The sequence below is a fragment of the Myotis yumanensis genome, unplaced genomic scaffold (genome assembly GCF_028538775.1).
Source record: "Myotis yumanensis isolate MYYU_CA2020_CCGP unplaced genomic scaffold, mMyoYum1.0.hap1 SCAF_2, whole genome shotgun sequence".
NCBI lineage: Eukaryota > Metazoa > Chordata > Mammalia > Chiroptera > Vespertilionidae > Myotis > Myotis yumanensis.
Genome location: NW_027223753.1, coordinates 153702019 through 153718914, shown reverse-complemented (window position 1 = coordinate 153718914; position 16896 = coordinate 153702019). Strand labels below are relative to the sequence as shown.

Here is a 16896-nt window from a genome sequence, read left to right as displayed (position 1 = left end):
AATAGGTGTATAAGGATTTAGAGCAGTAGATTGGAAATAGGATATATAAGTAGGGTGGAATTAGACAGGGGGTAAAAAGAGGGAATTGGGAAAGTCTGGAGCAGGAATAGGGTAAGAGAAACAGGACACCAAAAGGGGAAAAGTAAGGAAGAGGGTTTTAGCAAAGAGGTGGAATTGAGATAGGGAAAATTAATGCTAAAGGAACGATGAAAATAGAATGGAGAACACTAATCCCAAAAGAAAATAAAGAGAAAATAAAATGGCACTTTAAAAAATGGTAAAATGGTAGGAGTAATAATACTGGTTAAAAATAAAAATGTGGTAATTGAAAGGGTAAAATCAGGTGATGGAAAAAGAAGAAAAAGAGAAAAAAAAATTGGTTTCTTAGTAAAAAGGTGAAAAAATTAAAAAGAAAAAGAAAAAGAAAAAATTTGCAGTAGTGATGGTCTTTCGGTTCTTCTACTCTTCAGCCTGGTTCGCCTTAGTCCTGCCAGGTATTTAGGAGAGTGTTGAATTTGCCTGCATTACACTGTTCCTCCGTGTTGTAAATCACAGTCCTGATTTTAAAGCAGGCCGTATTTGTGATCCAGTCTGCCTTAATTTGTATTCCCCTAAGAGTCAGTTTGTGGCTCAACCTCTGGGTGGCAGTGTTTTTGGGTTGGCCTCTGAGGCTATACAGCTTCTCTATCCTTTTTTAATCCTTACCCTGCTCTGTGTTGTTGGTGGGACTGAAAATCCCTCTATAGGCCAGACCCTGGTAACTCCCAGGGACTAATCAGCTTGTTTTAGTCCTTTATCTCATACAGGGTGGAATCTGGGTGTGGCTGTGCTCCTTGCCTGGGGGGCTGGGGGGAGGAATTCCACCCTCTGGAGGAATGGCTGCCCCAGTCCTGGGCCCAGGGGCGTCTCAGCACTCAATTCGCTGCCACCTCCTCCGGCTCCCCCTCTTTCCTCAGCCTCTCCCCAGATTCCCCTCGTCTGCACCTTCACCCTCTCTTCAGCACAGGTGAGTGTCTGTATCCGAACTGTCCTATGAGCAGGGTTCAGTGAAAACAAAGAAACAGACAAACGCCGGCCGGCCGCGGAAACGCTCCTCTTACCGGTCTGGGAAACGCTCCTCTTACCAGCACTGCATGGTCTGGGAAACGCTCCTCTCTTATGGGCACTGCATGGTCTGATCAGTTCCTCAGGATGCCCCCTTTAGTCTCAGTTCTCCGCAATCACAAAATCCAAATCTCAAATCTCCTGGCGCCAGCAAACCCGCGGAACTCCTTACCCTGGTCAGGGTCTGTGTCTGTCCCAAGAGACGCGGCTGTCTGCCATGCGGTCTCCCTCCGACCCTTTGGGCTCAGGTCTGGCAAACTTTCCAAGGTCAGAAATCCTTTTTCCAAGAGACTTTCATTACAAATCCTTTTCAGGTTTGTGATATCTGTTGGTATGTGTGTGGGGGGAGCATACTCTAGAAGTCAGGCTTTCCTCCGGCTCTGGCCACTCCCTTGTTCTCAGTTCATCTCAAACCAAGCAGATTTAAAATAAAACGCTTCTCACCAAGACAAAATCCCCATTTCCTCTGTAGTCTGCAATCTTGGCCAATTCTTTGTAGATCTCTGACATCCTTGTGCCTGTCACCACAAAAAAGCAGAGAAGACCACATAACCCAATGGTTAAGAACAAGCCTTTCTAGTCCAAGAATCCTGGTTGGACTCTGGTTTCTCAGATTGACCATGGAAGGGAAGATTTTTGTCTTTTTTAAATGTTTCCACTTTAATAAGCTAAATGAGCCAACTTAATGTGGGGAGAAATGAAAAAAGTATAAGTATAGAATAATAATATGTATTTAGAGGATTCTGGATTTATGCTCTGCTGATTCTCTTAACTATTCGACCTGGTCACACCAATCAGAACATGTTCTATTCTTTCCCCAGGGGTCAGCATTGTAAATGTTATCACTAGCAGAATATCTAGCTATCCTTTATTTTACTTATGATAAAGTATGAAATTAGGATGAAGCAATTAGAAATAATCTGGAAATTTTGTCAGGGACACATAATTCAACTTACTATTACTTTGTGTAACTTGAAAATGCTCTCAGGTAAGGTTTTATCCATGTTAAGGAAGATTTAGCTGGCATGATACCAAAGGCATGGAAGGAGGTGCCATTTTGAAGGTGGCATTATATTTACTGAAGTTTTCTAAGCAATTCTATTTTAAGCGAATATAAAGTAGTTATAATAAACCTAAAAGATGGCCTCTAAATTAGATTGGAAGGTTCTCCAGTATGAGACTGGGGCAAGAACAGCATCAATTCTGAATCTACATAGAAAATGAGATTAAAAAAAAAAAAAGGTCCTTTCTAATACATTAAAAGAAGATTTATGGAGTAACTGATGACCAGGGGCTCCCTGATAGGACAGTGACAATCTGGAAAGTGGACAACTTGGAAATTGGCAAGGACATCTATAATAATAAAAGTGTAATATGCTAATTAGACCAGATGTCCTTCCAGATGACCTTCCAGATGAAATCAAGGCTGTGAGGGAAGGCCAAGTCCCAGATGCCAGAGGGAAGCTGGTGCCAGCAGCTGGGGGAAGGAAGGCCTACTCTTGTATGAATTTCATGCGTTAGGCCTCTAGTATTATATATATCCTAAATTCCTAAAATGTGGATTTTTCATATGTTAATGTTCTAAAATGAGATTTATCATCAACAATATATATACCTAATGTGATAATGTTCCCTTATATAAATATTTTTTTTCCTAAAAGAGGCTATTATTTAGAACCATTTTATTTAGAACTATTTTATTGGTTAACATCTTTTGGCCAGTGTTTAATTGGGTCATTTTTTCTTCTTACTATTGAGTTGTAAAAGTTCTTTGATATATTCTGGATATAACTACTTATTAAATTATATATGTGTATTCAAAATATATTAAAGAATTCTTATAACTCAATAGTAAGAGTATATACCTGCATGTAATATATAACATATTTTCTATCAATCTGTAGCTTATCTATTTATACTGTCCTTAAAAGACCAGAAGTTACCCTGGCTGGTTTGGCTCAGTGGATAGAGCGTTGGCCTGAGGACTCAAGGGTCCCAGGTTTGATTCCGGTCAAGGGCATGTATCTTGGTTGCGGGCACATACCCAGTGGGAGGTGTGCAGGAGGCAGCTGATCTATGTTTCTCTCTCATTGATGTTTCTAGCTCTCTATCCCTCTCCCTTCCTCTCTGTAGAAAATCAATAAAATATATTTTTTTTAAAAAAAGACCAGAAGTTGATGAACCAGGAGGTCACAATTCGATTTCCAGTCAGGGCATATGCCTGGTTGCGGCTCGATCCCCAGTGTGGGGCATGCAGGAGGCAGCTGATCAATGATTCTCTCTCATCATTGATGTTTCTATCTCTCTCTTCCTCTCCCTTCCTCTCAGAAGTAAATAAAAATATATTTTAAAAAACTTACACCCTCTACAAAAAAGATCAGAAATTTTAATGACATCCATTTTATCAATTTTTTATAAAGTATGTTTTTGTGTTCTATATAAGAAATTTTTGCCTATAGCAAGATTATAAAGATTTTCTTCTATATTTTTAGAAGTTTTATAGTTTTAGCTTTTACATTTTAATCTATGATCTAGTTTGAGTTAATTTGGTATATGATTTGATGTAAGAGTTGAGATTTATTTTATTCCTTACAGCTATCCATTGTTCTTACGTTTTTATTGAAACAACTATCTTATCCCCATTGATTACCTTGGCTCTTTATAAAAAATCAGTTGAACATATAACTGTGGGTCTGTTTCCAAACTCTCTATTTTGTTCCTTTGACATATGGCAATGCCATATTGTCTTGATTACTGTAGCTACACAGTAAATTTTAAAATCAGGTAGCAAAACATGTTGCCTATTGGTCTTCTGAATTTTCAAATAAATTTTAAATTCAGCTTGTCAATTTTTCCTAAAAAAATCTGCTTGGGATTTTGATCATTAATCATCATTGAAAGGCAACTTAAAAGCACAAGATGCCTCTGCATACCCATTAAAATGGCTGAAATTATAAAGATTGACAATATCAGGTGTTGGCGAGGGAGGCTTTACAGCAAGTGGAACTCTGCTACTGATTAAAATGAGAAATCGTATAACCACGTTAGACACAGTTAGTGATCTTCTTCAAAAATTAAATATTCACTCACTACATAATCCAGCAATTTTACTCTCAGTTATTTGCCCAAGAGAAATACAAACATATTAACACAAAAACTTGTATATAAATGTGAATAGCAATTTAATTCACAATAACCTTAAACTGGAAACAACCCAAATATCTAATACTCCCTCTATCTCATAATAATAGTAGCAAGTGAATATTTAAACGGGAATTATTGGCGAATGCAGCTGTAAGTTATGTTGTAGCGCAAAATTGCGAAGCCTTCAATCAAAATCAATGTTTCGTGACATCTGTCATTTGTTTTGACACATCTTTCAATTTTTAGCTTAATCTAATTATTACGAATTATAACTATTTTTCTAATTTCATCTGCTGATTGAAATCAATTGTTTTATTTCAGTTGAATATCAACCCATTGTAAAAGTAAGATGAAAAAAAGAGAGTTTTCAAGCAAAGATCGAGTTGCGATTGTCCAGTTCTTGATGCAACAAAAGAAAAAGGAAAAGTTGCAGAAAGGTGCAATTACGTTAGCTACAAAACAATTTAAGTGCAACAGAATGACCATATCAAGAATTTGGAAACATGCTTCGGAAAATAATTGTCAAGGAAAATCTTATGCTAATGTTGATTCTTTGAAAAAACAAATCTGTGGACGTAAATGCAAAGATTATGGAGAAAAACTTGAAAAACTTAGACATATTCCTCTTAGCAGAAGAAGCACCATATTAGCCTTTGATAATATTTCTCCCAAAATACTGGATAATACGTTTCTGTCACTTCAACAAGTTATGCTGGAAGCAATGAAGAACGGCTCCAATAATTTCAAGCTCGCGCATATAGGGAAAGCAAAGCTTCACAGCCAAGGGATCCTACCTACAAGTTTAAAATGCAGTAACGAAATTATTGAAAAATCCAGAAACTATCTGAACACTCAAAATAAAAATTAGGAGTACCATTTTTAATGTATTGTTTAATTTAATCTAGTTTTTTTTATAATAAATGTGGCGTTCTATATTTTCTTTTGCTACTATTATTATGGGACAAATTACATTCATCAACTCCTACTATTATTATGGGACAGAGGGAGTAGCAGTGAGTGAATAAGCAAATTATAGCATATCTAGACAATATAACCATATTCAGCAATAGAAAGGCATGAACCACTAGTATATTAAACAACATGAATGTCTCAAAAATAAACTGCTTGAAAGAAACCACACACGAAAAGGTATATATATACATATATACACAACCCTAAGCAACCAGGTGACCGTTTGACTGGTCTACTGTTTGGTTGCTATGATGCTCACTGACCACGAGGGGGTAGACACAACAGGGCCGGGATGAGCAGGAGCAGCGTGGCACCTGGCTCAAGCTCGGCTCCTGCCTGACTGCCTGCGGCTTTGCGCACTACTACATCCCTCAGGGAATGTTGCATTGCTGGTTTCTGCTGACACCCGCAGCGGAGGGATCAGGCTGAAACCAGCAGTCCAACATCCCCCAAGGGGTCCCAAATTGCAAGAGGGCACAAACCAGGCTGAGGGACCCCATCAGTGCATGAATCCATGCACCAGGCCTCTAGTATATCAAATTATCTGTTTATATGAAAATCTGGAAAAGACAATTAAAATATATAGTGATTGCAGGGAGTCAAGGTAGGTTTGGAAATGGACTGGGAAAGAGCAAAAAAAAAAAAACAACACACAACTTTTTTGGGGAAATGGAAATATTCTATATCTTGATTATGATGAGGGTTACACAGGTGTATAGATTTGACAAAGCTTATTGAACAGTACTGTTAAAAACATATGTGGCAGCGCTAAGGAGCAGCAAGCCCAGTGATAAGGAGCAGCAAGCAGGTGGGTGGTAAAGAGCGAGGGGTCCCAAACTGCAAGAGGGATGTCCACCTGTTGGCAGACATCCCCCGAGGGGTCCTGAACTGCATGAGGGTGCAGGCTGGGCTGAGGGATCCCCCCAACCCCCTGCAGTGCACAAATTTCATGCATTGGGCCTCTAGTATATCAATAAAGTAGATTTTATATTTAATATAATTGACCCCTATTTCTTCCAGGGGAGACCTTTGGTGTTGGCTAATCATCTGTATTTTACATGAAACCCTGGAAAAATTTCTACTTCCTAATTCCTTTGGAAAATATCCAGGATAGACACATGTGACAACTGATTCTGTGGGTATTACAGCTATTTAGGTGAAACTCCAGTGTTTTTGTTTTTATGTTGTTTTCAATTCTTTAATTTTTTAATCTCATTTTCTACTTCTTATCAAAATATTTTATCTCATTTCTACTTCTTATCAAAATATACACATACATGTATTAAATTCATATATATAAGTATATAGTATTTTCTTACTCTAGGCAACAAAGCATTCTAATTTTATTTAAATAAACACCCACTCTATTGTAATATAACAGTAATATACTCAGAGTAAATATTTTTAAATATTTGTTCAACATGGTTTGCTAATAGGAATGGATTCATGTTGATTAAGATGTATAATTACTTTCATACCATATGCTGTTCTGATGTAAAATAAGGTTCAATTTTTGAAGGAGTCACCTAAGATTTTAAGATTAAATCCTATCCACTGTCTTGTTCATCTGAGCATAAGATATGTTTTATGACTTCTACTCAGAGCTTAGGATGGGGGCGGTGTCATCGGCATCATTGAACCTCACTTCCAACCTCAGCTACATATTATCATGCTTTCCTCCTCTGTAGACATAATGGTATTATTTCTCATCATTTTCACTTTGTGCATTAAATCTTGGAAATGTCTGATCAACCTGTGGGGGCAAAATGATATGTTATATATATTGGACAACAAATCACCATGCTTATCACAGATACTCTAAAAATGTCCAGCGTCCAGGAAACTAGGACCAACTGGGTGAAACCATCACCCAAGAGGTTATTTATGTGTAGGGGTTACGAGGGCTGGCACTGCATAGAGGAACTAAAATGTCAGGGATCTTTTAAGTTGTACATGGCAAAATTACAATTTAAATAAGCTTATGCAAAAAAGAAAAAGGGTATTAACACACATCATTGAAAAGTCCAAGAACAGTGCTTGCTTCAGGAATTGTAGAACTAGAAGACCAAACAATGTTATCAGGACTCTATCTCTTTCCATTTCTTGGGCAGGCTCTCTCCACTTGGTAAGAAAACAGCCATTATCTGTGGAAGACTTGCATTCACTTGTCTAGAAATCCTACTAGGAAGAAAATTTTATCCTGTCAGCTTTGGTAGAAAATCCTAGGGGAGGACCTGGCTTTAGTCACATGCCCATGCTTAAGGCAATCACTACAGCCAGAAGATGTGATGGTCTGATTGGCCAGGCCTGGTTCTTATATCCATTCTATGTTGAGCATGAGAGGAAAAGATTCTGAGTCAGCTCCATTCAAACTTAATGGAATAGGTTCAACATAGAAAAGAGGTTGTCTGTTACTAGAGAACTGTAAGAAGATGCTGAATGGGAAAGAACAATGGATGTCTATTGCTAGGTAACGTTACAGAACAGTGACTCATGGATAAATACTATAGTAGAAGGAACCACTTTTAAAAATGAGTGCTAGATTCAAGGAGCAATTAAAAGACTTAAAGTACAATTTGAGTTGTAATTTGGAGAGACATTAATTTGCTATTTTGAGATCATGCTCAATAGTAGGCAATATCTTAAGAGCTAGAGACAGAAGCAAAACAGGGAAAGTTCTTGCCTTTATGAAGCTTATATTCTAGTGATAGAAGACATGCAAATAAAATAATTGAGTAAAGGATATATGGTAGTATTTTAAATAGAGACAAGTCTTATCTCTACTTGAAGTACTTTCACAGGGAAGGGTGATAGGAAATATGGAGTGAGCTGGTCATGGGAGGCTTTGATGAGAAGGTGACATTAATCAAAGAACTGAAAGAGCTGTGTGCATATCTGGAAGGAGAGCATTTCAAGCAGAGAGAACCACGAGACCAAAGGTGGCAACAAAGTCTTAGAGATCCACTTGGGCAAAGTCAGGACTAGGGCAAGCAGGGACTATGAGGAGGCCACTTGATTGGAATCTTTCAGCTGTCATTTAGTGGTTGACTCAAAACTTGTCAGACTCATGTGGATAATTGCTGCCCCAAGTTCACCATCAGGTATATCTAAGCTCTCAGGAAATACTTCTCTTTGTTGAGCATGAGAGGAAAAGATTTGTTGGATGAGTTGTAACTGATGCTGCTGTGGGAAGTGTGCAAAGCCAAAGGAAAGGAAAAGGAGGTAGATACTGATAGGCCAGAATTAAAGTCCATTCATTCATTCTCTCATTCATCCATTCATGCATTCATTTATTTAACATCTGTCTGTTATATTCAGACACCAAGGAAACAGAGTACAAAACGAAGCAGGACAAAAATCTCATGCCTAAGCACTTTGCTGTCTAGCAGGAGTTGTCTGCACAGACAGGATGGGCAACATCCAGGGGAGGAAGGCAGGAGTCATAGGTACAGGCTGGCAGGTGAGAAAGTCATAGGTACAGGCGGCACTGCAGGGCCCTGTTGGTGACCTCCCATGCTGAGGCAAAGGCTGTCTTTCTCTCCCCAGGTGGAGGGGATGCTTAGAGACCTCACTGACTCTTGCGGTTGTAGAACCTGGGACACAGGTGGTGCTCCTCCACATGCCCCATGGCTTAATGAATTCTCCAGGGTCTCCAGGTTCTTCCCTTACTCTATTTGCTAAAGAAAGAAGGGGGAAGGACTATGTAGAGAAACAAAGAAAGACAGACAGAATGTTCCTCCTTTGGTTTCTATGCTGAATCTCTTTTCCCAACATGGTGGAAGAGAAATTTTAAGCAGCATAATTTTTCCTCCCATGCTTTAAAAACATTTCCAAGAGAGAGCAATAAATTCTTTTTACTCAGTGTATAAAATGAAATATCCATCTTCTTAAATACTGTATAAACATAGATTTGCATTTAGGATGAGTTAATAAATGAGCACTCAATTCTCACAACATTTAGTAATAATTACAGTCTATAAGAGGCCCTAGTTGATAAGCTTTGTCAAGAACATGAGTTGTTTTATTTTTTTAACTAGAGGCCTGGTGCATGAAATTCGTGCACTTGTGGGGGGTCCCTCAGCCTGGCCTGCACCCTTTCGCAGTTCGGGAGCCCTCAGGGGATGTCTGACTGCCACAGAGGAGGGAGAGGCTCCCACCACTGCGCTGCACTCGCCAGTTGTGAGCCTGGCTTCTGGCTGAGCAGCACTCCCCCTGTGGGAGCACACTGACCACCAGGGGGAAGCTCCTGCATTGAGCGTCTGCCCCCTGATGTTCAGTGCACGTCATAGCAACCAGTCAGTCTGTGGTTTGGTGGATTTGCATATTAGCCTTTTATTATATAGGATACTAGAGGCCCGGTGCATGAAATTGGTGCACTGGGGGTTGGGGTTCCCTCAGCCCTGCCCCTCTCACAGTCCGGGAGCCCTCAGTGGATGTCCTACTGATGGCCACAGTCTGGCAGCAGAGGCTCGGAGCAGGTGTCCCGTGTGTGTGTGTGTGTGTGTGTGTGTGTGTATGTGTCTGCTGGGGCCTGCCCTCAGCCACACCACGTAGGCTCGGAGCAGTTGCCTTGTGTGTGTGTGTGTGTGTGTGTGTGTGTATGTGTGTGTGTGTGTCTGCTGGGGGCCTGCCCACAGCCACACCGTGGAGGCTTGGAGCAGGCACCCCTCTATGTTGATCTCTCAGGCTCCTGGCCTCCACTGCGTGTTGTTCTCTCCCTTGAGTTGTGGCCAGGGTGGGGTGCTGCCTGCAGGCTGAGCTTTCCTGCTCATGGATCAATGGATCGCCATGGAGAACCAGGGGCAGGTCCTCCTGGGTGCTGCCTGCAGGCTGCACTTTCCTGCTCTGGGATTGCCATGGCAACCCAGGAGCATGTCCACCTGGGTGCTGCCTGCAGGCTGCACTTTCCTGCTATGGGATCACCATGGGGACCCAGGAGCATGCCCACCTTGGGGCTGCCTGCCTGCCGCACTTTCCTGCTCTGGGATTGCCAGGGCGACCCAGGAGCAGGCCTTTCTGGGTGCTGCCTACAGGCCGCACTTTCCTTCTCTGGGATCGCCATGGTGACCCAGGAGCAGGCCCTCCTGGGTGCTGCCTACAAGTCACACTTTCCCTCTCACGGATAGCTGGATCGCCATGGCGACCTGGGGGCAGGCCCTGCTGGGTGTTGCCTGCAGAGGCACTTTCCTGCTCTCAGATCGCCATGGGGTCCTGGCTGGGCTTAGCAAGGCTTAGGCAGCACACAGGGGTCCTGGCTGGGGGTGGAGCTTAGGCGTCAGGGGCTTAGGTGGCTCACAGGGGTCCTGGCCCGGGACGGGCTTAGGCGGCACACTGGGGTTTCAGCTGGGGGCGGGGCCTCACACAGGGCCTGGGTGGTGGCTTGCACTGCCCCACCCTGCCTGCAGTATGCAAATTAGCAGCCATCTTTGTTGGCGGTTAATTTGCATATTGTGCTGATTAGCCAATGGGAGGCATAGCAAAGGTATGGTCAATTACCATCTTTGTCTATTATTAGATAGGAGGATATTTTTATTAATTTCAGAGAGGAAGGGGAAGAGAGAGAGATAGAAACATCAATGATGAGAGAATCATTGATCAGCTGCCTCCTGCACACCCCACATTGGGATCAAGCCCTAAACCCAAACATGTGCCCTGACCTGGAATCAAACTATGACCTCCTGGTTCATAGGTCGATGCTCAACTGCTGAGCCACTCTGTAGGCATGAACATGAGTTTTCAAGTGACGCAAATCAAGTTTTATAAGCATACTCTTCCCAGACAAACCCTGCAGTGGGAGATGGTGAAAGCCTACCAGGCATTGCAAACTGATGATTTGGGCTGGAGCCAGTTTGGCTGGGTGGATGGAGCATCGGCCTGCGGACTGGGGGGTCCCGGGTTCGATTCTGGTCGGGGGCATGTGCCTGGGTTGCGGGCACATCCCCAGTGGGGGATGTGTGGGAGGCAGCTGATCAGTGTTTCTCTCTCATCGATGTTTCTGGCTCTCTGTCTCTCTCCCTTCCTCTCTGTGAAGGATCAATAAAATATATTAAAAAAAAAAACAACTGATGATTTGGTTTGGCAGACCCAGTGGTATTCTTGTTTGTTTTTTAATTTATTTTCAGAGTGTTTAGGTAGGTCATGAATTCTTCAGCTCACCACAAACCTGACCAGCTTGGGACCAGTCCATGTTTTCTATATGCAGCTATTTCATAGTTTATACCTTCTTTAGAAAGCAAGGAAACTTCTTAAATTAATTGTATTAGCTTTCTAGGAATATAAGACATTCAATTCCCCAGTCCTCATGGGCCAACCTATGCTCAAGCCTCACAGTTTCTGGATGATCACTAAGACCTCCTATAATCATTGGAAAATTGTCTAGAAAACAAGGACCCTAGCATTCCCTTTAGGAGTCTCAGGGAAAAAGTAGAGTGAGGCACTAGACTCAAGGGCAAAATTGAAGATCACATCAAAACAGTAGTAATCAAAGTAATATTTCAATGCAATATTTTAGAAATCAAAATTAATGCAAATATATCTTGAATAAGCAAAATATGAAAATGTCAATTAAAGACAGGTTGCTGTTTGCTTGTTTCACCACCCTGCATTATTGCACAATGGTATCTGTTCTTTCCAATCAACCCTCAGTTCCCTGACCTAGCAAGGCAATGAAGCCCAGGTCCCCAGCTGGTAGGTTTATGAAGGTTGACAACAGCATGCCAACAAATTGGGCAACGTGGACCTTTCTATGTAGCCATGCTTTTTATTGTAGAGCTTTTATTAATCTTTCTACTTGATTCAAAAAATTGGATATTTTAGTAAGTGTAGATAGCATTGCATGTTTTTCCTTTTGTCTCAGGCTTTAATAAGGCACCCAGAAGCAATGAGAATCTTGAATTGTACAGTCCTTTGTCTCCATTTTGTCAATCTATTTAAAAATACCTGCAATCTGCAACAGTTTTCAACATCATATATAAAGCATGATCCCATTGATGTCTTAAATATACATATCTATATATGCATATGATTATAGATAATTAGATAGTGGATAACATATCAGAAGAGAGGGAGACAAACAGGCAGACAGACTATGAAAAGCTATATCTCTAAATGTTAAAATGCTCAAATCTGGGTGTAAACTGTGAAATGATCTTATCTTCTTTCTGTCTTATATTTTCTACCTTTCCAATAGTATAATTTGGGTGGTTAAACAATAGAATTATTTTAAGATTCTTATGACAATCCCATGTGCTCTCATAGCCTGATTATGTGTGATGCAGGGTTAACCAGCAACATGTTTTTTGTATGGAGGCATCTCACTTCATCAAAAATGTACTTAGTAAGGTACCATCTGTGATACTAAATATGCTGTAATTACCAACAATGACACATACCTGTAAAGAAAAAAAAAACAGGTAATCAATTTGCTGGAAAATGTGCATTCAAAATGTCCTTGTCACTTTAATAGAATTCTCCAAGAGAATTTAATGACTCATCATTCTCATACCTATAATCTTGTCTTCATTCACAGTGACTGAATTTCTTTCCAGGAAGAAAGAACAAAAGCACAATTATATAGGAGTAAATATGTAACTAAAAGAGGTGGTGGGTGTGGGTGCAGGCCTTGCCTACACAACAGGCAGGCATGAGTTTTAATCTCTTAAGGGAAAAAAAATGAGTTTTGTTTTTTGTTGTTTGTTTTTTGAAATAAAAAAAGCCTACATTTCTATGCTCATTAGCTAACATTTAGCTAGAAGCATCACCAATCATTAAATTAATTTTATAACCAGCTTAGGAGAAGCTGTTTCCATGACAACAGACAATGTATGAGAAGGTCAAAAAAAGTTAATGGAATTTGTAGTGATCTTAATAATGCTTTATGGAAATCATTCATTAATTTGATTTTCCTATTGCTCAGGCTTCCATGACAACTGCAGAACTGGTTGATATTGGGAATAATGCATTTTGAGAGCTCCAAAGTGTTTTTGCCCTAGGGGATTGAGACAGAGATTTGGTAATCCCTCCCCACTCTCCCTTATGAGGTGAATATGGGAAGGGATCACTGTAAAAGACCCTCAGATTACCTCAGACTGACCAAGGAAAGTCAGCCTTCAGAAGGTTTCGTCAGAGCAGCAGGCACAGTGTATCCTTATTTTCTTCTGGAATCCACAACAATAAATTTGCTCATGAATTAAATGTTATGTGAAAAAAAAAGAGGAATCATGCTGCTTCCAAGGTTTCTGAACTAAGCCACAGGGTGGCTGATCATGAAAAAGACTGAAGGATGAGCAATGGGTAAATAGAGTATGGAAATAAAGGATTCTATTTTAGAAATACCTTCATCTTCAAAAAATTCAAATTGTCTTACATCATGATTGAACATTTTAAGCCCAAATAATACAGCTCAGTCAAGAGACGATTTCATGAAGACATGGCCATGGTTTTTTGTCAATTGAATATTGGGTCTGGTACCCAGAGTATGATCTTATTATCATTTGAAAGAACTACTTACCAATGTTGAGGGCTTTTTAAAACTTATTCTCAACCTAGTTTTTATTTTTTTGAAAGTAAATCAGATGTAGATATTTCATAATCAACAAATTGTGTTGCTTTCTGAACAGATTTGGACTCTATTTGTTTTTGTATTTTGAATGACCTGATTTTGTGTGTGTTGTGAACAAGTTTGAATCACATTTCTTAGTGTCAGTGTGAGGGTTGCAATTATACTTGGCATGCCTTTTAAAATTATTATGAGCCTCCCTGAGGTGTCTTCCCCAGCTTTAAAATTTTATTAAAGAGCCAAGACTTTATCAAACAAAGCTATGCATAAGTAAAAAACAACACCCAAACGCTGACAAAATTAGTAAGCACTAAACAATTAATATTAACATAGACTTAAAAATCATATGCTACTGTTTTCAGTATGACTATGGATTCAGTGGAATTTAGAATTAAATTTTGAAGGAGAAATTAAACTGTTCCAAGTCACAGAAATGTTACTTACAAGAATAAATTTGGGGAAGATATTAAATGATTTATGCTACCATAAAAACTTAGAGATAAAATAGAATTCCTAATCCAATATATTGCCAATATGGCTGCACTCCATTGATGACCTTTTCTAAAACCTTATCTCACATCTGATGAGATCCTACTCAGATAACAACTGAGTCCCAGGTACTTGTTTCAAAGTCTTCTTTGGAAATACACCAAGACAGAACAAATTTTAAAATCTTAAATTATTTTGATATATTATTGATGCTTTCTGATTTTTTTTCTTTATGGTTGCTTCTCTCAATGAAAATTCTATTTAATGTCAGTGACAAGGATTGATCCCTTGATCTAGGGAGGACTGATCCTTCAAGTGACACTAGCTTTCTTCAAAGCATTAACCAGACATCAGTTCCACACAGAGCTGAGTAGAGTTACCAAGGTGTAGGTTGTACCTCCTAAGATCACTTATTTACATGATCTTTATTATTTGAAGGTTTTGAAACAATTTTCTCTTCCTTGCTAGAAAATTACATGTGCAGATGAGTGTAGGAAGCTGAAGGGGATCCATTGTCCATGCTTGTCCATGGGAGGGAACTCAGGATCAGACAGTGTATGACTTGTTAGGAATTTGCACCAGGATTCATTTAGGAAATTTAGAGAGAAAAAACAACAGCATCAGATACTTCAAGATTTAGGGACATTGCTGTTTCTCATGGGAACTGTTTACCTTCTAATAGAGGGTACGTAAGAAAACAGGAACTGGAAGGAAATTTGAAGAGTATGGATATGCTAAAAGAACACCATTTCTTTATATACTACCACCACCCACAAGAACAATGACAATAACTAGTCAAGAATCTGACAGTTGCCTTGTGTGGGCATAAGGCCAATAGAAGTTAATTAGCAGGAACTTATAGAATGGCTGTGTCAACACTTGGGTTAAAATAAATCATCTAAACAAACTCTTGGAGGTTTCTAAGAGTAGTGAATGCCTCTATATTTAACTTGTTAAAATCTATAATAACCTGCCATTGGGGACTTCTCCTGAAGGATGAAAACACCCTGTGGTGACTACAGTAAAAGTAAGTCTTAGTAAGGGACCATCTGTGACACTAAATATGCTGTAATTACCAACAATGACACATACCTGTAAATTGACCCTTTCTTCCCAAATTCGTATGTTCAAATCTCTTTCCAAATTCATATGTTGAAATCCTAACTTCTAATACCTCTGAATATGACCTTATTTAGAGGTAGGGTTTTGACAGAGGTAATACAGTTAAGATGAGGTCATTGCAGTGGAACCTAATCATATTTGACTGATTCCTTACAAAAAAATGGTAATTTAGACATAGAAATGGCCATAGAAAATTAACAGAGGTAAAGAGAAGATGGCCATTTATATGCCAAAGACAGAGACCTGGAACAGATCCTACCCTCATGGCCCTCAGAAGGAGCCAACAGTACCAACACCCTGATTTCAGAATTCAACCTTCCAGAACAATGAGAAAATACTCTGTTGCTTAAGCCACTCAGTCTGTGGCACTTTGATACAGCAGCCTAGCAAACTAATACAGCCCCCAACCATCTCATTGAGGACCAAAGCCATTGGTCCTGGCCAGAGCCTTAACTTTAATTGTTTTTTCTTTGTTAGGGTTGCCGGTGTAAGAATGGGAGACTAGAAAGAAGATAAAATGTAAGATCCCAGTTAAAGGGTGTGTCAAGCTAACTAATGATAAGGTGGAACAGAAATACAGAGCCATTGGAGTTTGATTACTCTCATGGTTTATTAATATTCAGATTGAAAAAGGAGCCTTAGAGCCGTAAGTAATGCTAATTGGCACATTTGCTTTATTTATTTATTTTCAAAACAAACTGGGTTTTTAATTTTTTTTCCTTTTGTTCATTCCATCACATTGAAAAGGAAAAGAAAAATGGTTTTGAATTCACTCGATATTTTGGACTCCTCAGATGAACGGAACATTGCACACACACTTGGAACAGAGAGAGATAGAGAGGAAAGTGGACTCCCACAGGGCCACACGCACCAATTCAAAAAACTTGGATACAGTGCAAGAATTTCCCAAAATGATTGGATCATCATTACCAAAAACTCGCCATAACAACACCAAGAAACAAAAAATGTTTAAGCCACACTGTTTGACTTGGGATCTTTCCTGCTTATTTTTTTTTAAATGTTTGCCACATAGAGAGAAAGAGGGCTAGTGGGTGGGAGAGGACGGACTCACAGACGTGAGCAGGACAGGAAGGGCAACTTCAGAGTGGTGCTGAGAAGAGGGTGGGGAGAGACAGGGTCCAGGAGAGGGGAGGGCGGGGACGTGGAAAGCCATTTCTTAAGAGTTCAGGCATGTTCTTGGTCCGCCTCGAGTTCTTCTTTACCCTCATCCTGCCGGGCACTTTCCTTAGGTTTGGTTTCATCTGCAGCTTCTGAGGAAGAAAACCAGATGGGAGGGGTAGGAAGGGGGAGAAGAGTTAGTATTTTTTCTCATCTGTTCACATGATAGTGCAATGCATTTTTTTTCATACCATTTCACAAGCACTTTAAGATGAAAGGAGGTTGCTGTCTTAGTAATATAATTTCCAAGTTCAGGAGAATTACTTCCAGAAGGTTGTTCAGTGACACATATGAAGAGCTCAGGAGCTATGATATTGGGAGCAAGGAGC

At 40.0% G+C, this 16896-nt stretch overlaps 1 protein-coding gene across 1 annotated transcript in view; it reads right to left on the bottom strand.

Moving 5' to 3' along the window:
- Positions 1-16039: 16039 nt before the first annotated feature.
- The window catches only part of GAP43 (growth associated protein 43), a 96614-nt gene continuing 95757 nt past the window's right edge, over positions 16040-16896 (bottom strand). Inside the window, exon 3 of the mRNA XM_070406236.1 lies at positions 16040-16659. Coding sequence (XP_070262337.1) covers positions 16574-16659 — 86 coding nt within the window. The 3' untranslated portion in view covers positions 16040-16573. The remainder of the gene's footprint in view (positions 16660-16896) is intronic.